This window comes from Grosmannia clavigera (genome assembly GCF_000143105.1).
Source record: "Grosmannia clavigera kw1407 unplaced genomic scaffold GCSC_113, whole genome shotgun sequence".
Lineage (NCBI taxonomy): Eukaryota > Fungi > Ascomycota > Sordariomycetes > Ophiostomatales > Ophiostomataceae > Leptographium > Leptographium clavigerum.
In genome coordinates, this window is record NW_014040831.1 from 1,921,437 (window position 1) to 1,943,113 (window position 21,677).

Here is a 21,677-nt window from a genome sequence, read left to right on the forward strand (position 1 = left end):
CAAACCATGGACGGTTTGAATACGGCACAGCAGTCGTCCATGTGCTTGTGTCTAGACAGAACCTTTTTGTTTTTCTTCTCTTTCTGTTTTTCCAAAACGTTCTGGGACAATCGCTTTAGGCAAGTATTTTTTTTTTTTCTTATCGATACCAACTTTTTGCTAGAGCTTTTTGGAGGAAGCTGCGACCCCCCCCCACCTGCAACCGGTCGGCCAATCAGATGCCAACAGCGCCGACGGCCGATGAAAATCTGCGCTGGCTCGATTTTCTCTCCATCCAGCATCGTCGTGAGAGCGAAGAAGAACGAGTTCGAACGAGCAGAGCAACCGCGAGCCGCCGACCGAGACGACCCGACCGCCCATTTCAGCAGCTTCCCCCGACACAATGGCCATGTCCTGCCGCTTCGCAGCCCAGCGCTGCGCGCACCAGCTCCGGACGTTACGTTCGACTCGCGTCCGGCCCGCCGGATCGACATGCCCGCCGCTGGCTGCCGTCGTCTCGCTCTCGCAGGCGGCGGCGCCGCAGCACACAGCCCGGCGGCACAGCTCGACCGAGGCCGCAGCGGTGGAGCCCAAGATTGCCGCCATTGTCGACCAGATCAGCCAGCTGACCCTGTTGGAGACGGCCAGCCTGGTGTCGAGCTTAAAGGTTTGGTCCTTCTGTCTTTTCCCTTTTGAGGGCGACACCTTTTTCTCACTCTTTTCTCCAGACACGCCTCAACATACCAGATCTTCCCGTCGGCGGCTTTGCAGCAGCACCCGCGGCGGCTCCGGCGGCCGCAGAGGAGGAGGAGGCGCCGGCTGCGCCGGCAGAAAAGTCCCTCTTCACGGTCAAGCTGGTCGGCTTCGAGGCCGGGTCTAAGCCCAAGGTGATCAAGGAGATCAAGAACCTGTTGGGCCTCAGCCTGGTCGACTCCAAGAAGTTTGTCGAGAGCGCACCCAAGACGATGAAGGAGTCCGTGCCCAAAGATGAGGCCGAGAAGATGATTGCCGCCCTCAAGGAGCTCGGCGCCAACGTGACGATGGAGTAGACGAGGGAAGGGGAACGAACATCGGCCGAGAGAGGAAGACAACAGAAATGTACATGTACCATTATCTCCATATCGAACTATGATCCGCTCCCAGTACGGTTGAAACAATGAGCCCTTGCGACGAGGACACGAGCCCAGGCAGAAGCGAAGCTTCCATGGTATTGTGTATCGTTTCCCACCAGTCCGCCTGCCCTCCACGCCGTAACGCCAGGTCGAATCCAAAAAGCGAGGGCAGCCAGGATCGGACCATCAGCGCCGTCCGTCGGCCACGACCGGCTCGCCATGCCGACAGCTGGTCAGCAGATTGCGGCTACGCTCGGCCTGCTCTTCTTCTCCCATCACGTGATCGTCCTCACCCAGCTCGCTGGTCTCCTCCCAGATCTTCCACATTTCCGTGTCCGTGCCACCGGGCACGGCCCAGATGTTCTCGCGCAGTCGCTTATGCCGTTCGCGATCCTCCTCGATCCGCTCCTCGATCTGTTTCTTGTCCAGGCCCCGAGGGCCCTCAGCCGCGACGGCGCTGCCAAAGCCGACGATGCTGCCTCCTGCCATGATCATGTTGTTGCTGCTGTTGCCCTTGACGTGGCCGTTTCCGTTGCTGCCGTCGCCGGCATGCCCTCCACCGACGCCACCGCCCGACGGCATCGTCTGCGACGGCGCCATCCGGTCCTGCGGGTCCACGTCCATGGCGTCCTCGTCCCGACCACCGCCACCGTTGCCCGGATGGCCGGCCATGTCGTTTGGTCCCCCGACGCCAACGCCGCCCGGCGATCGCAGCAGGTCGGCCTCACGCTCCCGCAGCACCTCTTCGATCTCCGTCACGACCTGGCCGTCCAGGAAGCCGCGCTGCTGCAGCCCCTGCAGCACCCGCCGGACCACCTTGACGTTGGCCGCGCCCTGGCCGCTCTCGGGCGCTACCGCGTCCACGACCCGGATGATGTCGCGCTGGATCATCGCCACGTACTCGTTGTGGCCTTCCCGCTGGGCCAGCTCCAGAAAGTGCTCGATAAAGTACATGATGTTGGCCCGCGTATTCAGCGCCGTCTGCGGCTTCGCCTGTCAGTGCTGCTGCTACGCCACCACACACCCTCCCCCCCAGACGCTGGAACGCTCACCTTTTCGAGCTGCTCGAGAATGCACGAGTGCAGGTCCTCGTCCAGGTCCCGGTACTTGAGCGCATAGGCTGCCGCCTTGCGCGCCGACGTCACCGACGCGTTCAGGTTCTGCAGCTGGGCACTGAACCGCACCCGCACCTCAAACGGGTCCGCCATCGCGACTCGTCGTCGTCGTCTTTCGTCGTCTTCGTCGTCTTCGCTAATCCGCCTCAGAGACGATGCGCATGCTGGCTCTTGCCCCTGGCCGCAGGGAAACGGCAGGCAGTCGTTTCCGAAGTCGAAGATCTCTGCACAAAAGCCGATCCGACTGTAAAACAAGGAAAAATCAAACTCTGTAAAAAACTGTTAGGTGCCGTCCAGCCAACGTCTGCGGTCACAAGAAGCCAGGAGACGTGCTGGTGGGACCTCTGGTTCTTGCTGCTGCCGGCTGGCAGGAAAATCCACCCCAGCATGTCTGCCCGTGGCGGCCCGTCAATCTCAGAGCTGAACTAGATTACGTAATCATCTAGACTTTTCGCAAACTGCCAATGCTGCTTTTTCCCTCTATTTGCTCTGTCTACTGCGAAACGCCACGAACGGAGCACCCAACTCGCGACAATGCTTCCCACTCGGTGCCTGTTGAAGCGCTCGGTCTGGAAAGGTGCGCCCCGGCTTCCTCCTTCTCGTTAGACGGCCTCCTCTTGCGCACACAGTCTTGCTAACATCCTCGGCTTCTCAGGCCCGCACATTGTCCCGTACGAGCAACACGACATACCCAAGCCTGCAATCTATCTCTGCTGAACTAACGTTTCGTCACCCTTTAGTCTCCCCATCACACGGCCACAGGCCGGGAAAACGTCGCCGCCCATCCGCACCCAGGCCCGGTCTGCAACCATTCTTCCCAACTTCGTCGGCCTCAAATTCCAGGTCTACAACGGCAAGGTCTACCATGATGTGACCATCACGGAAGACATGGTTGGCCACAAGTTGGGCGAGTTCTCGCCGTACGTCCAGTCCCATCTAACAACTATAAGCCCACATCCACCCTAACACTGCGCATAGGACACGGAAGCCGTTCATTTGGTCTCGGTAACAAGAGCCGCATCTGAGAACCTGGGGGTATTATTGCGATTCCACACAAGTAGGAACCACGGGCATGGCGCCAGGGCTAATTCGAACTCCTTGTGTACGATAGATACAGACACACGCTTAGAAAAGTTAAGGAAGTGCCAAACTCATTCAAGCGCCCTTCTCATCCCAGAAACAGAATGGCAAAAAGAAAGAAAGAAAGAAAGAAAAGAGGAAGAGAGTCCGTTTCCCGCAACGCCAACCGAATGTGCAAAGGTCTGCCGTTGTGGTAACCGCTTGTGTTCCGCCCTCAGCTTCACCTGTAGAACTCGCCGCGCTTCACGTTGACTCCGTATTCGCCCACGGCCATGCCCAGGTCTTCCATCGTCAGCACCGTGCGGTTCTGGTTGCTACCCTGGCCGCCGCCGCCGTAGCCAGGCCGCTGGATGCCCAGCGCTCCGCCGCGCCCCTGGTCCTTGCCACCCGGCTGCGTGTTGGGCTGCCCCGGCACGGGAAACCCAGCTGCCGCCCCCAGGTTGCCCATCGGGTTGTTCACGCTCGTGTTGCTGGCTCGCACCCGGCTGTACTGGTATGCGTCGGCTGCCACGTCTGCCACGAATTTTTGCGTCGCCAGCGCCAGCAGCCGTGCCAGTCGTGGATCCGTCTGCGGCGGAGGCGGCAGGCCAGCCTTGGTCATGTAATAGTTTGTCACCGCATCGGGGATCTATCCGAAAGAACAAGGCGAACGCGCAAGGGAGCATCATCTCGTCAGCAGATGGACGACAGCATAGAGAGCGACGTGAGAGTGCCCGAGTCCGGCACATCACACGGCTGACCAGAGATACATACGATTGGCGCATAGTCGTCCATCTTGTTCAGAAAATCCTTAAGCGAAATGTCCTTTGCTGTGGCATTCAGCCGAGCCTCGGCTGCCGCTGCTGCTGCGCTGGGCATTGTCGCGGACTCTGGCCGTGCGCCATTCACCTGCCTCTCCGGTTCGTCGCTTCGCTCAGGTGCTCCGTTTGTGGACATTTTGGCGAAATTACAACCGACTTTCGACTGCGATGGGATGGGATGCCGTCGCTTGCAGACGTGTTGGTCCAAACGATTCCAGGCCCGGACTTTGCTCAGTCGCGAACCGAGCGTGAAATATATGACTAATCTTACGGTTATTACGTAAGGCTCCATCCGTACCATCCATACGACCGTTACATGCGAAAGGAACTAGGGTGCGTTCAATATTGGCCAGGTCTGGCCAGGGGCTTTATGGCAGGCCAGTGACGTTTTTTTAAAAGTGCGCGGTACGATGTATGTGCTCACTTCATGAAACATCGGAATAATTTGTTACACAGCCTTTAGTTGTATGGCCTGTGAATAAAATGGCCTGTGAATGGAGCGTCTTGGGAATGGAATGTCGCCTGATCTTCTTATATAAATATGTCGTGAGTTCCTCGTTTGTTCCGTTTGGTTTTCATCATTGTTTTCAAACCCATTCAATATGCACCTTCTTGAGCAACTTCTCGGCGTTCTTGCCGTCAGCTTGACGCTCCCACTGCCCACTTCTGCCATGCTAATGCATAGCGAAAGTGAACAGAAACGAAACAGCAGCTTCCGGTTCACGGGGGTGAGCGAGTCCGGGGCCGAATTCGGTTCCGGCAAGATCCCGGGAACGGTGAACACGGACTACGTTTGGCCAGTCAGCTCCAGTATTGATGTAGGTTGGGGCTAATCTTAACATGGATGGCATATAACGGACGATGACTAACATATTATAGACACTGATGGAGAAAGGCTTCAACACTTTTCGGGTTCCTATACTGATGTCAGTACCAGTTTCGGCTGATAAGAAACTGCCAATGTTAACCAGTTTAGGGAGCGAGCCATTCCTACTCAGATGTCGGGCACAATCGACGAGAGCTATTTTCAGAATCTCGAAAAGGTCAGTACTTTCAGGCTGTGTCACATCTTCGAAGTTCTTGAAGCTGACAAATGTGTTACGAAGATCATAACCTATATTACCGGAAAGTGAGCATAGAAGACTCGTCGCTCAGTTTGATGCTGTATGCTAAACATTTGTCTTAGGGGAGCTTATGCCGTCATTGACCCTCATAACTTTGGTACGTGTGCGCTCTGAGCTATAGTCACAAGGCTTCAAAACAGCTTACAGAAAATAGGACGGTACAATGGAAATATCATAAGCAATGTCGCTGCCTTTGAGGCATGGTGGTATACCGTTGCCAAAAGGTTCCATACCAACAGCAAAGTTATCTTTGATACCAACAATGAGTACCATGACATGGACAACAACCTTGTCGCCTCATTGAACCAGGCCGCCATTAAGGGAATACGCGCATCGGGCGCAACGACCCAATACATTTTCGTCGAGGGCAATATGTGGTCAGGGGCCTGGCATTGGGTAAGTCTGATTTATCCTTCTGTGGACACGCGCCGTATGTCTGACAAGGCTTTGCCCATAAAGATCTCGAGCGGCACATCAACCGGCATGGGCACCCTCGTCGATCCGTCGAATAAGATCATTTACGAGATGCACCAGTATCTCGACACGGACGGTTCCGGCACTTCGACCGACTGTGTAAGTGCCACGGTTGGCAGCGAGCGCCTCGCAGCTGCCACCAAATGGCTCAAGGACAACAAGAAGATCGGAATTCTCGGCGAAACGGCCGGTGGAGCGAACAGCCAGTGCATCTCTGCCCTGCAGGACATGTTCCGCTACATGGAGAAGAACACCGACGTATGGGCCGGCTGGCTTTGGTGGGGAGCCGGCCCGTGGTGGGGACCCTACATTTACAGCATGGAGCCACCCAGTGGCGTGGCTTATACTGGGGTGCTGCCCAGTATCACCCAGTTCATCTAAGCTTACTGAAGCAGCTCTTGTGAATAGCCTTGCGAGGCGATACACAAAGGCTCGATTCTGCAGTGTGTTTCTGTTTACACTCTCACATTCGCATACTTGCATTCGTTTTCAAAATGGGGGTTTTATGCAATTTAGACTAGGACCAGAGTCCAGGCTTGATGCTTTACCATAGGCCTTTTTCGCTTAGTCACCCCACATATTTCACTATCAGCTTATCAATAAAAATGTTTTTTTTGGAGGGGTTCTGGCGATGCGAAAACCTTCTGTATCTTGAATCATTGGCGAAACCCCGCGAGGACGATTCTAGACCATCGGTTTGGTTTCCAGCTTTCCAACCATGTCTAAGCGAATGGCTGTTGACGAGGAGGGCGGCGTGTCTCTGAAGAGAGGCGACCGGCCCATGGATCTCGACAACGACAAGGACACTGCCATGGGCGAGTTCGAAGACGAGTTCGAGGACGAATTCGACGATGATGAGATTATCGAGGCCGGTGTTGACGGCCGCCCAGATGCGGAGAGAGAAGCAGAGGAGAAAGAAGGTGCGTGACGTGCAGGATGCTGTGAGCTAGAACAGCTGTGATCGAGTCGCCTGCTGACGGGCCTAGCTGCCATGGACGTGGACAACAACCCAGGCACATTTATCGTAGGGCGGACGAAGCTCGAGCCCGGCCAGGTGCTGGCGCCGGATCCGAGTGCGTACGACATGCTGCACAGCCTGAACACGCCGTGGCCATGTCTGTCGTTTGACATTATCCGCGACCAGCTGGGCGCCGATCGCAAGGTGTACCCGGCCACGATGTACACGGTAGCCGGGACGCAGGCGCAGCAGGCCAAGAGCAGCGAGAACCAGCTGATGGTGCTCAAGTTCAGCGGACTGGGACGGATGCAGAAGGACGACGGGGGCGAATCGGACTCGGACTCGGACGACGACGCAGACGGCGAGGACAGCGAGCCGATCCTAGAATCGAAGAGCATCCCGCTGAGCTCGACGACGAACCGGGTGCGAGCTTTCCAGGTAGCATCAGAGGATCCGTCACGGGCGCCGACGACGCTGACGGCGACGCTGACAGAGTCGTCCAACGTGTTCATCCACGACATCACGCCGCACCTGGCTGCCTTCGACACGCCCGGCACGCTGATCACGGCCCAGCAGAACAAGCCGGTCTCGACGATACGCGCACACAAGGCCGAGGGCTACGCCGTCGACTGGTCGCCGCTGCACCCGGCCGGCCGGCTGCTGACGGGCGACAACGACGGCGTCATCTACATGACCACGCGCACGTCCGGCGGTGGCTTCGTCACTGACACGCGCCCCTTCCTTGGCCACACTAGCAGCGTCGAGGAGCTGCAGTGGAGTCCGTCTGAGGCATCCGTGTTTGCGTCCGCCTCGAGCGACGGCACCGTCCGTGTCTGGGACGTGCGCAGCAAGAGCCGCAAGGCCGCCCTCTCCGTCCAGGTCAGCACCACCGACGTCAACGTCATGAGCTGGTCGCGCCAGACGACCCACCTGCTGGCCACGGGCGCCGACGACGGCGTCTGGGGCGTCTGGGACCTGCGCCAGTGGAAGCCCAGCGCCGGAGGCGCTGTAGCCGCCGTGGCTGACCGGCCCAGTCCCATTGCCAGCTTTGGCTACCACAAGGAGCAGATCACGAGCATCGAGTGGCACCCCACCGACGATAGCATCGTTGCTGTGGCTGCTGGCGACAACACGGCCACGCTCTGGGACCTGGCTGTCGAGCTCGATGACGAGGAGAGCCGAGATACTGCCGGCGTGCAGGACGTGCCGCCCCAGCTGCTCTTTGTCCACTACCACTCCAACGTCAAGGAACTTCACTGGCACCCCCAGATTCCCGGCACGTTGGTGGCCACCGGCGACGAGTTCAGCATCTTCAAGACCATCAGCGTCTAGGTGCTCTCCCCGTCTGTCTCTTTTGTCCTGAGTGTGGAAAAGTTAAAGGATTCGGAGCTTTGGCTAGAATTTATGGCGTCATCTTAGTTGCTTCATCTTGTCAATGAATTTAGGAATTTTTAAAATGGCGTTGCATGCTCACCACCTCCAGCAATGTGTTTTTGTTATGCACAGAGCTTGAGAGTTGCCGCTCACTGTAGATAAGCCCGAGTGAGCAAGAGGAAATCATACTACTCAATCACCAAAGGCAATACGACAGATATATATAAAGGGTGTGGACGTGAGAAAAAAGGAAATGTTCATGTTTTAGCGAAAGCGCATTCGATCTTCCGAATTCATCAAAGGCAGGCGCCTCAAATCCCGGTTACAAGGACATATTGCTAACAGGAACCTGTAGAAAATTTAGACAACCTATTTACATTCGATGGCAACAGGAGGGGTTTTCGGCTTCCAGCCACTGCAGACAGCACCCTTGGTTGTCTGTACAGAGTTGCAGCCGCTCATGGCAAACATTCCTGCAACCGTGCAGATTTGCATCCCACAGCCGCCCATGATTACAGTGACGCAAGATGCAACATGCTGCTGGATTCACCGCCCACCCGGCGATCTGAGGCAAATGCCTCCACCACCTCCTGGTCGGCCTGCTCAATGGGTGCAGTGGTCGGACGGCTTTGTCAGCTGGCTGCCTCAACTGATGGAATCTAGCTGAGACGAGGTGGACGGTGGAAAGCAACAGTGGACAAGAATTTGTAGTTGAAGATACAAATAGAACGTGCTTTCAAAACGAGTTGAATCGTAATGCGACCGTGAGACCAGCCAATGAGATGTAAGAAATATGACAGGGTGTCTGTCATACCCGATATCTGATTGGTGGACTAATTTCCATGTCCAAATATATCAATACAAGCATCCACAGCCACCTTCCAGTGGTTTTATCCTACGTTGTCACAACGTCTTGACCAAATTCGGAAAAATGCAGCCTGCTGGAAGTATAAAAGACATCGAATTCATAGGAACTTGTCCAACCGGCTGTAAAGATGGTGAGACGCAAGCGACAAACGCCGAAGACGGCCTCCAGTCGAAGAAGGTCTCAGCTTTCAATTCACTCGGATGGTTGGACCGCTTTCTCGCCGTCTGGATATTCCTAGCCATGGTTGTAGGTGTTTTACTGGGAAACTTTGTCCCCGAAACAGGGAAAGCTCTACAAAAAGGCAAATTCGTCGGAGTCTCCGTGCCAATAGGTGAGACTGGGCGAGCTCGACACTGTCATGTTTTATGGACTAACCAGACATCTGCAGCTATTGGACTTCTCGTCATGATGTATCCCATCCTCTGCAAGATCCGTTATGAGTCGCTCCATGAGGTGGCATCAGAACGCGGCCTGTGGAAGCAGCTGGCCTTCAGTATCTGCATAAACTGGGTTGTGACACCGCTGTTTATGGTATTTATTCGTCCTCCACCGCCGAAACATGGCAGACAGGCAAAATCTCACCTTCTTTTATCAGCTGGGCCTCGCATGGGCCTTTCTTCCAGATAGAAGCGATCTGCGAGTTGGGTTGATCCTCGTGGGACTTGGGAGGTGCATAGCAATGGTAGGTGCTGTAATCGCGAAAAATTATGTTGAAGTAACGATGTCGTCCTGACATCCTGACCAACTTGCAGGTTTTGATATGGACAGGCCTGGCTGGTGGCAACGCAGAATACTGTGCCATTCTTGTGGCCGTCAACTCGCTTTTGCAGATCGTGCTCTTCGCGCCGCTCGCCATCCTCTTCATACGCGTCATCAGCCATGATACGGGCGCATCCGCCGTGTCCTACTCCGTCGTTGCAACCAGCGTGGCGGCCTTCTTGGGAATCCCTCTGGGCGCCGCCATGGTGACCAGATTTGGCCTGCACGCCATTGCCGGACCAGCCTGGTACGAGCGTGTGTTTCTTCCGGCTGCGGCACCGTGGTCGCTCATCGGCCTGCTGTATACGATCCTCGTGCTGTTTGCATCGCAGGGACACGCCGTTGTGCACCAGATCGTCAGTGTCGTCCGCGTGGCTGCCCCGTTGATCGTCTATTTCGTCTTGACCTTTTTCGGTACGCTGTGGATCACATACCGCCTGCATTTTGGGTATGCCCTGGCGACCGTGCAGAGCTTCACGGCTGCCAGCAACAACTTTGAGCTCGCCATCGCCGTCGCTGTCGCCACGTTTGGTCCGGACAGCGACCAGGCACTGGCAGCCACGGTTGGACCGTTGATCGAGGTGCCGGTGCTACTTGCGCTGGTGTATCTGGTGCGGTGGATCGGCAATCGGTGGAAATGGGAGCCGTGAGGATGTTTTGGGGGTGTTGAGCGATGGAACATAATGTATGCATGACAGCGTCAACCCAACAACCATCACAGCGTCTGCCCAATAATATCAAATATCTTGACGTTGTTCACGACGCAGTCTTTTGTCTTTCGAGCACATCCAAGCGCATTGAGGGCAACTTCAGTATCCCTGTGTCCATGGGCTTCGGCAACGATCTTGGCCGCCTTGTCACAGAGCGTGACCATAGTGGCTGGCTCTCGCGCAAGAGTGATGCTACTCTCGGCCTGTAGTTCTCCCAGGTCTGTAAAATCACCCGCGAAAACCTGGCCGACATTTTGAGGTGCCATGACGTGGGGTTCTGTACTTTCTGCAGCAGTGCCTTGATCCCAAGCTAGATGTGACTTGGTTTCGGGACGCAGAAAGTTGTCAATCTCTCCAGTTGAGATGCCGTGCGAAGATAGAAGGGCGCGCAGACGGTTGTTTTCCCATTCCACAGCACGTGCTGTGCACTGCATCTCCTTTGTAGCCTGGATACCACGATCTTCGAGCTCTCGCACTCTGCGACGAAGGTCTTCGATGAGCTCCTTCTGGCGGACGCGGCAGGCCCGCTGATTCTCGCGGAGCCGCTTCTTCACTTCTGACGTTTTGGTCTGTTATGTGTGAGCAAGTTGCGAACAGTCGTTGCATATGGCTGGTGTACCTTGTAGGGCATCTGGGGCTGTCGAGCTACAGAACTTTTGGATTGGAAGAAAGCGTTACTAGTCCACTATAACTTTGAACAGTATTAGATTTCGTCCAATTTGGATGACTAATCCACGATTCCGCTAATACTCCTGTACTCCGTAAGCTAATAAAAAACAGTGCGAGCTGATATAATACTGTGTGCTTTGTGCGGGGTCTTTGTACTGCATGGTGGGATCGCCATTGAGAACAAGCGACAGAAATGCTGTAGCAGAATACTGAAACATCTTGGGCTGCTTTCTTTTTGTGAAAGCATACCATTAAGGTGCCCCGGGCCGTGAATTCACGTGTTCAATGGGACCGGATCTAAGCGTACGATGGATTGAAGAAGCCGGCGAATCCCAGAACCGGATAGCCGCATCAAAATATCTGCACTACGTAAATAATACGAGTAATAGGCGGACGATAAGGTAGTGCGTGCGCACAGCCGGGCGACGACCCGGCACCGGCAAGGTGAACGATACAAATGGCGTATATGAATCGCGTATTCTCTTCTAGAAACCACTCGAACGAAGACGTTGCATCTCTTGGTCGTGACAGATTTCCACAGAGCGGACAACATGATGCCTCCCTCTCTTCAGATTGACGAGTCCCAGGACCGTAGCACAAACTCGATTCATGGCCTCACAGCCAAGTCAGAAGAGAGCGTCAATAAGTGGTTGAAATACGTGCGGGGAGGATTCGCACCGTTTCCGGTACTGTGGCTTCTCGTGAATGAGTGCCAGTATATGCAGTTATTCTGACTCTCGGTGATAGGTGGTTTTTGAGAGCGCTGAGGGCAGCACCATCACCGATGTCGACGGCAAGAAGTACATCGACTTCATAGCGCAGTTTGCGGTGATGAGCTTTGGGCACTCGCACCCAAAGATCATCAAGGCCGCTGTTGATCAGCTGCAGAAGCTGCCATTAGTCAACACGAGCTATATCAACCCGCTCTACGCAGACTTTGCAGAACGTATAACGAAGGTACGTGAAGTCGTCCTTCTCCACCTGTTCGCTCCTTCAACTGACACCGAGCAGAAATTCAACTATGACTCCATCACCTCCATGTGCACTGGTGCCGAAGCGGTCGATGGGGCCTGCAAGATCGCCCGGAAGTGGGCGTATGTGAAAAAGGGCGTCCCAGCGGACAAGGCTATCATTTTGACTGCAGACTCCTGCTACCACGGGATGACTCTCTCCACTATGAGCATGACGGATAGTATATTAGAGAGTGAGTACAACGGCTAAATTGGGACATGACAGCATATACTCACAGTCTATAGACTTTGGCCGGCACCTGCCGAACGTGGGTCCCTTTGCACCGGAGAGCGGCAAGCTGATCAAGTTCGGTGAGACCGACGTGCTGAAAGAGACGTTCGAGGCCAGTGGGGACGTCATTGCTGCTTTTGTCGTCGAGCCGGTGCAAGGCTCGGCTGGGTAAGGATATTCCAGCCTCCTATCACTAGTAGCTTCTCGGAGACACACAACTGACATATGTCCTGCAGATGTCGCGTGCCCCCAGAGGGATACTTGAAAACGGTGCAAGATCTTTGCCACAAGCACAATGTCCTCTTCATCTGTGACGAGGTGCAGAGCGGCTACTGTCGGACAGGAACCGATATGGCCTACCAGCAGGAGGCTGGCGTGCAGCCAGACTTGATAACTCTGGGGAAAGCCGTCACAGGAGGTATGCACGGACACACCCCCATGGATCAGTTGAATACCACAGTCCCGAGCTAACTTAGATTTCTTCTCCTTGTCACAGGCCTTTATCCAATGTCGATAATCATGGGAAAGAGCCATGTCATGGACACATTGCGCAAATATGAGGTCGGAAGCACATTTGCGGCATCGACCGTTGCCTGTGCTGCCGCTCTAGCCGCGCTAGACGTGATGGAAGAGGAGCAGCTTTCGGAGCGGTCTAAGCGGCTCGGTGTTGTGCTCACAAAGGCTATTGACGATGCAAACCTCCCGTACGTGACTTTGCACCAAGGAAGGAACAGGGGCCTCTTTCAGACCCTGACTGTGGACGAATCGGCGCCCAATGTGACGGCAAGGCGTATTGCGGCGCTGTGTGCATTAAGAGGGATGCTCTGCGGGTGCAGCTCAAATCGCCTCCGGTTCAGCCCTCCTCTTGTGATTTCTGAGACGGAGATCTTGAAGGGGGTGAGCATTCTGGCATCAGCCTTCCGGGACGTTTCTTCTCTAGGTGATTTCCCTGGGTCTGTATTTATAAACCTATGAACGAGTTTGGGAGTCGACGACTGTGCGGTAAAGACATGGTGAACAGTAGTGATGAATACAGAAGAGGCTGATAACCAATAGAAAACAAGTCTCGCCATCTGAAATTCCCTTCTCCAAAGGAGCGCATGTGTTACCACCACTTAAACCTGCTAAGCGAGTGTAGTGTGAGATATATCTACAGTACACATGCAGCCATGTCCCAGATAGTGCGTAGTAGATCCGGTGTTGTTGTACATTGCACAAGCAGTGACAAAGCATCATCGCAAGTTTGCCTCTCCAGTGCCATGACAAATAGTACAGATGTCATAAATGCCGCAAATAGCCTGCGTAACTCTAGGACAAGTGTATTACCCTTCGTCTCAACAAAGCCATTGTGATGTCAGCACAGTGGACTGTGACCAGCTTCGTGGGACACAGAAAAGTCTCTGAAGACAAGTATAAATCTCACGAGTTTCCCTCTCAAAAGAAGGATCTCTCCACTATCCAATATTCCCCTCCAACGCAATCAACATAACTAAGCTTCATACATCTCTTCCAACTACCGGTCCAATCATATCACACCAGCTCTTACCAGCACAACCTTCAAAATGTGCTCTCGTCGGGAAAGCCAGTGGTATTGCAAGCTCGGTGCTGACTGTCCGGTGTCCAAGGGCGCAATGACGCAATTGAGAGCCACTATCTTTATTTGCGATGAGTTCAACAAGACAGATAAGCGATGCTTTCCACTCATCGAGCTTGCACCTCTTATCTTCAACGACGAGTATTGTTGTCGCCCTAACAACTAGAAGGCTAGCGGCTAAAAGAAGGCAATGCGGTTGTGTCCGTCTCCTTTTTATTTGTTTTATATATATATATATATTTTTTTTTTAAAAAAACGACTGATTTGCCTGACTAGAGCCAACAAGCGGGCCGGTTTTAGCTTGGTTCAGGTTGGCTTGAGATGTAAACACAAGATGTAGTGCCGCGTTAATAAGCGAGCTTTCTACACATCTGTTGGACGTACGCTTCAAAATCTCGCTATTGTGTTGCCTGTGAAATTCTGCGGGTACTGTTGAAGAGGATATGGATGGCAGCATTGTAATGAACAGATGCTTCGTCAGCTTTACACATAGTCGAACAGAGGGGCTGAAGAGCCTCCGGTGGTAAGTTTGCTACCTTGTGCAAAGAAAAGTGTCCAAAGCAAAAAGGGTTTGGAACGGAATTTATTGCTTTATTCAAGCCTCCTAGAACTTGCTGCTCACCATTTCACGTGTTGTTGGCCGCAGGCGTTTTAGACAACTTCTCGCTAGTTACTACAGCAGCAGAATAATAGGCACGAGTGAGGTAGTCAGCGCGAGGGGTACCGGCTAGTAGCACAGTCTCTATGCGTCCTTATTGAGCAAGTCGTAATGCTGGGAGTACAATGTGATTAGCCATCTACAGAGGAACAGTAATTATCAAATGCGTGTGGGCTTCTCGGTCACTTCGAACACCTCATTGCCATCTCACGGCCCTTTATCCAGCAACACCTGGTTGTGGCAATCAGCGGGTATTTTACCACTCCAAACATTGATTTGATATTCTTCAGTGCCTATAGGGTGTACTGCTCCCGGCTTAGTCCCAGTCGGCATCTCAAGACGAAAAAAGAATGCGCAGACGTATTTATCAGAGGGACCTCAATATGCTGAGAGGTGTCAGAAGGCTGTACCACCCCTCTCTCGCCTGTTCGAGATGAAGCTGGTTTTTTTTCTCGGCGGCAAGTCATGATCCATATCGTTGGCTTGTACCTTGTACGGTAGGAAAATACGTAGATGGATTCTTCAGCAGGCAGACTATGCGTGTCTATGTGCTACATACTGCTACTTTGAGGCAAAGGTCCACCACCCGGTTACCGGCTCGATGGCCGATCCCGGCTGGCCCACGCCGTTCCCGCAGTTGCTCGAGTTTGGCGTTGGGCTGGAAGAGACGGCAGGTGCTTCAGCCGCAAAATTGGCTTTTATGCCAACGGAGCCGGCCACCATTCTAGCTGGAAAGATGTTACCGTTGTCGTCGATGGTCAGAGGCACAGCCACAGACCCAGACGGGACTTTCTTTATGTCAGCCATGTGATATTGAATGCCATCCAGCTCGTAGCAATCAGGATACGACTCTCTTCCGATGTATTTCCCCTCCACATCCCACATGCAAAAGGCCGCGACCCAGCCGCAGCAGAAGTCCATTCCACTTCCGGAGTACCGGTTCACGGCTCTGGCCCAGAAGGAGATGAGATCGGGGGCGACGGGATCGTCAAAGCTGGCGATGAACCGTCGCAGGACAGGCTTGAGCAGCGCCACAAACCGCGTTGGCTCGTCTCCCAGTTGGGCCATCTTGTCCACCCGTTCGAGGATCTTGTTCCAGTCATCGCGCTCTCCTAGGAGGGTAACGCTCGGCATGCCGCAACATATACTGAACCTGTACTCAAAGTATGCTTGTAGGCTCCCCATCATCAAGATAGACGCCACGACCCGGTCCGAGTCGGTCGTCGTGCTAAACGTGGGCATGATCCATTCGCGCAGTTCGGGGTCCACGATGTTGTTCTGGATCAGCTCAGTCATGCGCTCTGTCATCTTGCTCATGTCTACATTCTCGAGAGCTCCAATCTCGACGACTTCCAGCTGTTTTCTGCCCTCATGTGCGACAAAGAAGGATCGCAACTCCTCGGCATGAGCGTTGATGTAGAAGCTGAGCTGTGAGAGAATAGCGAACCATACGTCTTCTGGGCGTATGCTAACAGTGTGATGATTGCTGTAGGCATGGATCATTGAGTAGACAAAACCATTGATTGACGGCGAGATGTGGTTCTTCCGGAGCATGCTCCTGCTAAAGGAACTTTGCAGGATCTTCTCACATTTCCCGTATTCGACCGTGCATGCACTTTTCAGTAGCTCTTCGTCTGAGGCAGCCTTCCCTGAGGTCCATCGCTCGGGGATGTTTTCGTTAACATGGACTGTGACAGGCATCGTGTTTTCGAATTCCCGAAGGATAGAGTTGGGCAGGACAACGGGGATAAATTGAGTGGATAGATTGATCGTGATGACTTGCGCCTTCTTCGGCAACGATGCGGTAAGCTGAGATAATATATGTCGGAGACTTTGCAGGCAGGCGCCATGGCGGTGTACGGGATGGCGACGCGGTCGAGCGCCTGAAGGCACTTGCCCAACTGTGCCGAAAGTGAATAATTGTGGTTTCAGCTCACGACTTTTTCCAGTAAGTGGCAGTGCACTTGTTTCAATTCAGCCGCGAAGAATCCTACAGTAATGCGCTGGCTGCTCGGGATTACGCTTGAAACCTAGCAGTCGGTGTACTTCTGCCTTAGTATCCCAACAAAAAAATGAACAGGACAGGAGAAAAGAACTAGGTTTGGGGCAATCATGTACAGAGTACATATTTGCCATATGACTGCAACATCCCAACATAGCAGGATTGTGATTGTCTCATCGAGGACTCCTCGCGGAAACAAATTGGACGCCAATCGATCCTACAATAAAGGATTCGAACACGCATGGCGAATTAAAGGGTTTCCAAACGATTGGAGAAATGTGCAGAATTGAAGGCAGAGACCCCGTTATGCCCGAGCCTCACAGACCAGTCAGCTCGTCTATAGCATAGCGGTGGAGATTCTGCACTGGAGCGCTTTCTCACCGCCGGTGCTGCGTAAATCAAGGTCGAAACACAGAGTCGGTGGATAGGCCGTATGCAACGCAACGCCTGTGAAGATGCCGAGTTTGAAGGATCCTCCAGCTGGCGGAACAAGCAGCCCCGCAAGTTAGGCAAGGCCGTTGATCTTCTGTCCTGTCGGCAGTGCAGTTTCTACAGGCTAGTGACGCAGTTCGTGAAGAACCAGCAAGGAAGATCCATTAAAGAGCTTCTCCAAGTAGCAGACGGCTTCGACGTTCTCATGACGAGCGTGCTTTTTTCTGGGCGAAGCTTCCTATCATCAAGGCTGGTTACGGATCTTGCATCGTCACGTGGTCACCCATCATACGGAGACAGCTCACCCCGGCCAGCCAAGAGCACCATCAATCCGCATCGACCTCTGCCGATTCTCTACTTAGCCTCGAGGAGATCTTCCACAAGAAGTATAACGTCCCTTATGACGGGCAGGTATTTTTCACCAACGTCCTGCTCCTTGAATCTTAGCGACAGAGTCGAGCCGGCCGCTTGCCCATTAGGAAATATTCGTTACAGCGCGCTTAACGTCGATACAACACCCATCGTGCTCAGATAAAAGCTCCCTGACTGGGACATTGATCGTGCGAAAATGTCACATACAGCCTTTGAGATGTCTACGGCAGAACTCCCAAATCTCCACTATGGATTAGTGCAAGCTTAGGACTACATCTAGAACCGGAAATACCGAAAACAGACAACCTACACTCTGATGCATACATTGTAGATTTAGATGGGGGACAACACACACACGATCGTCGTAAGGGTGCCAATGTACTTGCGAGCACCGTTTTTGAAGGTAGGGTGCAAACACCGCCTTGAACTTAAACTAACTTATTTACATCCTTATTACATAACACCCGCTATACATGACAGCTCTACACAGATTGCCTCCTATAGGTACCCCTGGGTAGCGATGACAACGATGAGCTAGTAGTATGTGCTCGGGGATTTACCAGAGGGCACTGCTTCAACAACTGCCGACAGCTTGATCTATGGGTATATCTCACCATCGATAGCAAGACGTGCGGGGTTGCCACCCTGCCAACACGCATCTAGATTCTTCTTTTCTTTCTTTCAACGTAGATGATCGCTATCTGTGCTTGTGCACGATAGGACATTGCAACATTGCAGTCTGTATGGCTAAACATTGGTTACTGTGCCAGGTAACAAGGGACGTTACTTTGATAATACTGCTATAGTTGTGTACATGCATACTTACCATTGGCGACCTATTTTCCTGTTAATATCTGATCTCCTGATACCTGTGATATCAGGTATTCGGGTTTATCTTACCGAATGACTGTTCGTCTCTTGACTCGGCTGATCGAATTTTATATAGAACTAGTCCAGCCTTGTGATTGTGTGTAATATGCTAACGGAGCCGTAAAGTTTGACGATACTATTACGAAAAATGTCATTTTCAGCGATGTGGCCCTATTTGTCTTGGAGACGGGACTCGTTCTTGTCTTTCTGGTAAGCTCAACGCTTTTCTCCGAGTCTTCCTCCTTTCTAGCCTCCCGCGATGCTAACTTGCCACTAGCTTGTTCTTTACCAGATTCTCTACAAAACTCTGTTCGGTCCTCTGCGCTTCGTCCCAGGCCCTTTCTCGACAAGGCTGTCATCCATGTAGATTGTGATGTAATGTCGTCGAGCCCGTCGGTCCGAAATGGTCCATCGCCTGCACAGCAAGTATGGCGACTTTGTCCGCATCGCCCCCAACCATGTCTCCATTGCTGATCCAAGGGCTCTGCAGGACATTTACGGGCACAATACCGGCTTCGTCAAGGGCCCCTTTTACGACGCCTTTCACCAGACAGAGCCGGGCCTGTTCGGCTTGCGCAATCTCGACATGCACCAGAAGCGGCGGAAACTTATCACGCCTTTCTTTTCTCCGGCCAACCTGACGGCATTTGAACCCCAAGTTAGTGCCAGCGTGCTCAAACTAAGGCAAAGTCTTTCCGGCATAGCCGCGTCCGAACAACCAACGACGAATTTTAGCTTATACGGTAGGTACATCGTCTATAGTAGATGCATATTGGCGATTCTATCTAACCGGCTAGCGAACTTTCTTGCCTTTGGCCGCACGTTCAGGCTTCCTGGACCGGGGCTACGACCACTCAAACCTGATCGAGTCCCTAGACTCCCGCGGTTTGGTTGTCAATGCCCTCGGCTACATGCCGTCGTGGTGCCGACTGCTGATGATGTACAACTTCTTTGGCTACTTTTGGCATCGCGGCCTGAGCGGACTCTGTCATCTTGGCGTTGTCGGCCGCACAGCGTATTTTTCGCGCAAGGCTGGTACGGTGACGAGGGATCGGAAGGATGTGCTAAGCTTCGTGATCGAACCCGGAAATGAAAAGGCGGCCGGCGCATATTCTGAGGTCGCCCTGGTTGCCGAATCGGTCGGTCTTATCATCGGTGGCAGTGACACGACTAGCAGCACCATGACGCACTTTGTCGATCTCGTTTCGCGTGATCCGCTGCTACAAAAACGGCTGCAAGACAAGCTCGACGCGGCGTTCCCCGGCGTTGAGGGTGAGGGCAACTGGGTGGCCGATTTCGCTACCGCGGACAAGCTGCCTATTCTCCGTGCCACGCTGCGCGAGACGATGCGACTGCGACCGACTAGCGCGACTGGTCTAGAGAGGGTCACGCCGCCAGGCGGACGGGTGGTGGCGGATGTTTCTATTCCTGCTGGGGTAGGTTGTCCCTAAAAACAAGACAGTGTCGATGCTCTCCAGGTCTAGAGGTGCTGACCACCGGGATATCGTAGACACTGGTTAGCGTTCCTATTAGAACGATCATGATTGACGCTGGTATTTTTTAGGTGTGTTTGGTGGTAGTATAGAGATGGAAGTAGACACAAAACAGGTGGAGTCCAGCTAACCTGCGTGCCATCAAAGGATCCGACCGACTTCAACATCGACAGATGGTTGCAGCCCGACGCTGGCCAGCTTTCCGAGTACTTTAAACCATTTTCACTCAGGCCTCGATCATGCATTGGCAGAAAGTGGATTCTACACTGTCTGTGTTTACTTTGTAGTCCGGTACTGACGTGAACAGCTTCGCCTGGATGGAGGCTATCAAGACACTGGCCGCACTTTTCTGCCTACTTAACTTTTCCAGAGCACGGAATGGGCCCACTGAGCTGAAAGAGGGCTTTATCCTGAAGGTAAAGGAGTGTATGGTACGTGTTTCTCGGCGGGACATCGACAGAATAGTAACTTTCTCCGATGTGGAGAGCCCTTGATATCGAATGACTCAGTCTTAAGAAAAATCGGGATCAAACGAGCATCTATGACGCGCACGTCTCCCATAGGAGTAAGGGGTCCCTGTGGATAAATCTAGTGTTGAGCTAGAAAAAGATAAGATATCTTACATTCGACAATTTTCCTGGCAGATTTTTACTAGGGTGATGGTCCCATATTTCTGTCTCCGACGGTGGTGAGTGGGACCATGCTTGATGCCTGACCTCGTCAGAATCACGTGAAGAAAGGCTTAAAAGGGCATAAGCAACGGGCTGTACCTGTTTTAGGTATCGTATTAGCTGCATACCGCCTGATGGTAGGCTGGATAGATGCATAATGGGCCAGAGCTGGGTCGGGTTTTGCCGGGTGTGCGTCTCAGCCGTTCAGGCCCGTAATTAGTGCTCTCATGCATCTCCTTAGTGGGCTGGACCACATCACACCATTCATCATCCAACCAGTCGGCAGGTTACGGTAACTACCGCATGTTTGAGAGCTCGATGTGAAGGCAAAACGCGAGCAAGATGTGACGTTGGGCGCGACCGCAGCCACGGGCTGCAGACCGGCTTTGTTTATAAAGCTCCGCCGACCCTCCGTTTCCTGCCGACTCTTCTCGATGTCTGTCGTCTGCACAGCTCTCTGTTCTGCTCACATCTTTACACCATGGAATACTCAGACATATCTGCAATCGAGTTGCTCCCTAGCGAGGTGAGTGGAGTGAAGGAGAGGAAAAAGAGGAGAAAACGGCTGGACTGAATGCTGACAGGCCTCCTGCAGATCCTCGAGTCGGTTCTCGCGACCTTTCCCACACAGTCTCTCATCGCCCTTGCCTCGGTCAGCCGGCGGTTTCACGCGGTGGTCGAAGATGTTGTCTACTACCGGATGCGCCATGCCGTGTGCACGCAAGAATACCAGCTCCTGCTCGAGTCCTACCACCCGAGCGCGCGCAGCCTAACGCCTGTGCTCTCGTGCGACTACCTGGGCACCGACGGGCTCGATATGTACGGCAAGGACGCCAAGGGCAGTCTGAGCAGTCTGAGCAGTCTGAGCAGTCTGAGCAGTCGCAGCAGCAGCTGCGCCCGTGACGCGCCCAGCCTCAGCTCGCTGCTGGGCATGTACAGCTGCTACCGCGTGCACCCGCAAGAGGATCTGTGGACGCACTGTCGGCGAGCGCGACGCGGGTCCATGTCGCCGCTGGCGTCGCCGGCGGCGGTGTCAGCGGCGGCGCTGTCGGCCATGGGCGTGCCGCTGCCGTACCGGAACCGGGGCGTGCAGGCGGCGTACCACGATGTCGTCCTCGATGAGGGTGAGCTGTTTTCGCAGCTGTGCACGGTCATGCACCTCTCACACGGCAGCCCACGCAAGGGTGTCTACCTCAGCTGCGGCGTCATCAACTCGAGCGTCGTGCGCATCTTCCGCGACTGGCTGGCGCGCGCGGACAGCGGCAAGGGAGCGGCGGCCGCAGCAGCGGCCGGTGCCAACAGCAACAGCACCAACAGTATC

General features: G+C 53.8%; 11 protein-coding genes across 11 annotated transcripts; 7 read left to right on the top strand and 4 right to left on the bottom strand.

Annotated features, from left to right (window-relative positions):
* Positions 1 to 382: 382 nt before the first annotated feature.
* Positions 383 to 1,028, top strand: CMQ_3648 (50S ribosomal protein l12; the record flags this gene model as incomplete). Its single annotated transcript, XM_014319586.1, has 2 exons — positions 383 to 646; positions 708 to 1,028. The coding sequence occupies 2 exons, from the start codon at positions 383 to 385 to the stop codon at positions 1,026 to 1,028; spliced, it is 585 nt and encodes a 194-aa protein (XP_014175061.1).
* A 249-nt stretch (positions 1,029 to 1,277) lies between these two features.
* On the bottom strand, positions 1,278 to 2,299 carry CMQ_3858 (sporulation protein; the record flags this gene model as incomplete). Its single annotated transcript, XM_014319796.1, has 2 exons — positions 1,278 to 2,072; positions 2,144 to 2,299. 2 exons carry the CDS (start codon positions 2,297 to 2,299, stop codon positions 1,278 to 1,280), a joined length of 951 nt encoding a protein of 316 aa, XP_014175271.1.
* A 441-nt stretch (positions 2,300 to 2,740) lies between these two features.
* On the top strand, positions 2,741 to 3,215 carry CMQ_3315 (mitochondrial ribosomal protein s19; the record flags this gene model as incomplete). The annotated part of the gene is made up of 4 exons (XM_014319253.1): positions 2,741 to 2,783; positions 2,862 to 2,877; positions 2,947 to 3,126; positions 3,185 to 3,215. 4 exons carry the CDS (start codon positions 2,741 to 2,743, stop codon positions 3,213 to 3,215), a joined length of 270 nt encoding a protein of 89 aa, XP_014174728.1.
* Positions 3,216 to 3,506: 291 nt separating this feature from the next.
* CMQ_3441 (uncharacterized protein) lies at positions 3,507 to 4,222 on the bottom strand (the record flags this gene model as incomplete). The annotated part of the gene is made up of 2 exons (XM_014319379.1): positions 3,507 to 3,914; positions 4,040 to 4,222. 2 exons carry the CDS (start codon positions 4,220 to 4,222, stop codon positions 3,507 to 3,509), a joined length of 591 nt encoding a protein of 196 aa, XP_014174854.1.
* A 466-nt stretch (positions 4,223 to 4,688) lies between these two features.
* CMQ_3397 (extracellular endoglucanase) lies at positions 4,689 to 6,065 on the top strand (the record flags this gene model as incomplete). The annotated part of the gene is made up of 7 exons (XM_014319335.1): positions 4,689 to 4,904; positions 4,966 to 5,012; positions 5,063 to 5,129; positions 5,193 to 5,215; positions 5,273 to 5,307; positions 5,365 to 5,606; positions 5,670 to 6,065. 7 exons carry the CDS (start codon positions 4,689 to 4,691, stop codon positions 6,063 to 6,065), a joined length of 1,026 nt encoding a protein of 341 aa, XP_014174810.1.
* A 349-nt stretch (positions 6,066 to 6,414) lies between these two features.
* CMQ_4082 (ribosome biogenesis protein) lies at positions 6,415 to 7,974 on the top strand (the record flags this gene model as incomplete). The annotated part of the gene is made up of 2 exons (XM_014320020.1): positions 6,415 to 6,604; positions 6,671 to 7,974. The coding sequence occupies 2 exons, from the start codon at positions 6,415 to 6,417 to the stop codon at positions 7,972 to 7,974; spliced, it is 1,494 nt and encodes a 497-aa protein (XP_014175495.1).
* Positions 7,975 to 8,947: 973 nt separating this feature from the next.
* CMQ_3613 (arsenite efflux transporter) lies at positions 8,948 to 10,293 on the top strand (the record flags this gene model as incomplete). The annotated part of the gene is made up of 3 exons (XM_014319551.1): positions 8,948 to 8,993; positions 9,273 to 9,415; positions 9,637 to 10,293. The coding sequence occupies 3 exons, from the start codon at positions 8,948 to 8,950 to the stop codon at positions 10,291 to 10,293; spliced, it is 846 nt and encodes a 281-aa protein (XP_014175026.1).
* A 65-nt stretch (positions 10,294 to 10,358) lies between these two features.
* Positions 10,359 to 11,274, bottom strand: CMQ_4243 (uncharacterized protein; the record flags this gene model as incomplete). Its single annotated transcript, XM_014320181.1, has 2 exons — positions 10,359 to 10,922; positions 11,272 to 11,274. The coding sequence occupies 2 exons, from the start codon at positions 11,272 to 11,274 to the stop codon at positions 10,359 to 10,361; spliced, it is 567 nt and encodes a 188-aa protein (XP_014175656.1).
* A 299-nt stretch (positions 11,275 to 11,573) lies between these two features.
* On the top strand, positions 11,574 to 13,341 carry CMQ_3968 (L-ornithine aminotransferase; the record flags this gene model as incomplete). The annotated part of the gene is made up of 7 exons (XM_014319906.1): positions 11,574 to 11,681; positions 11,770 to 11,979; positions 12,034 to 12,226; positions 12,279 to 12,432; positions 12,501 to 12,682; positions 12,761 to 13,161; positions 13,321 to 13,341. The coding sequence occupies 7 exons, from the start codon at positions 11,574 to 11,576 to the stop codon at positions 13,339 to 13,341; spliced, it is 1,269 nt and encodes a 422-aa protein (XP_014175381.1).
* Positions 13,342 to 15,077: 1,736 nt separating this feature from the next.
* On the bottom strand, positions 15,078 to 16,217 carry CMQ_3552 (uncharacterized protein; the record flags this gene model as incomplete). Its single annotated transcript, XM_014319490.1, has 1 exon — positions 15,078 to 16,217. One exon carries the CDS (start codon positions 16,215 to 16,217, stop codon positions 15,078 to 15,080), a length of 1,140 nt encoding a protein of 379 aa, XP_014174965.1.
* Positions 16,218 to 18,595: 2,378 nt separating this feature from the next.
* CMQ_4067 (cytochrome p450 benzoate 4-monooxygenase) lies at positions 18,596 to 20,175 on the top strand (the record flags this gene model as incomplete). Its single annotated transcript, XM_014320005.1, has 4 exons — positions 18,596 to 18,935; positions 19,021 to 19,628; positions 19,812 to 19,939; positions 19,993 to 20,175. Coding segments are annotated over 4 exons (1,259 nt in total), but the record flags the coding sequence as incomplete, so codon positions are not given.
* Positions 20,176 to 21,677: the final 1,502 nt, after the last annotated feature.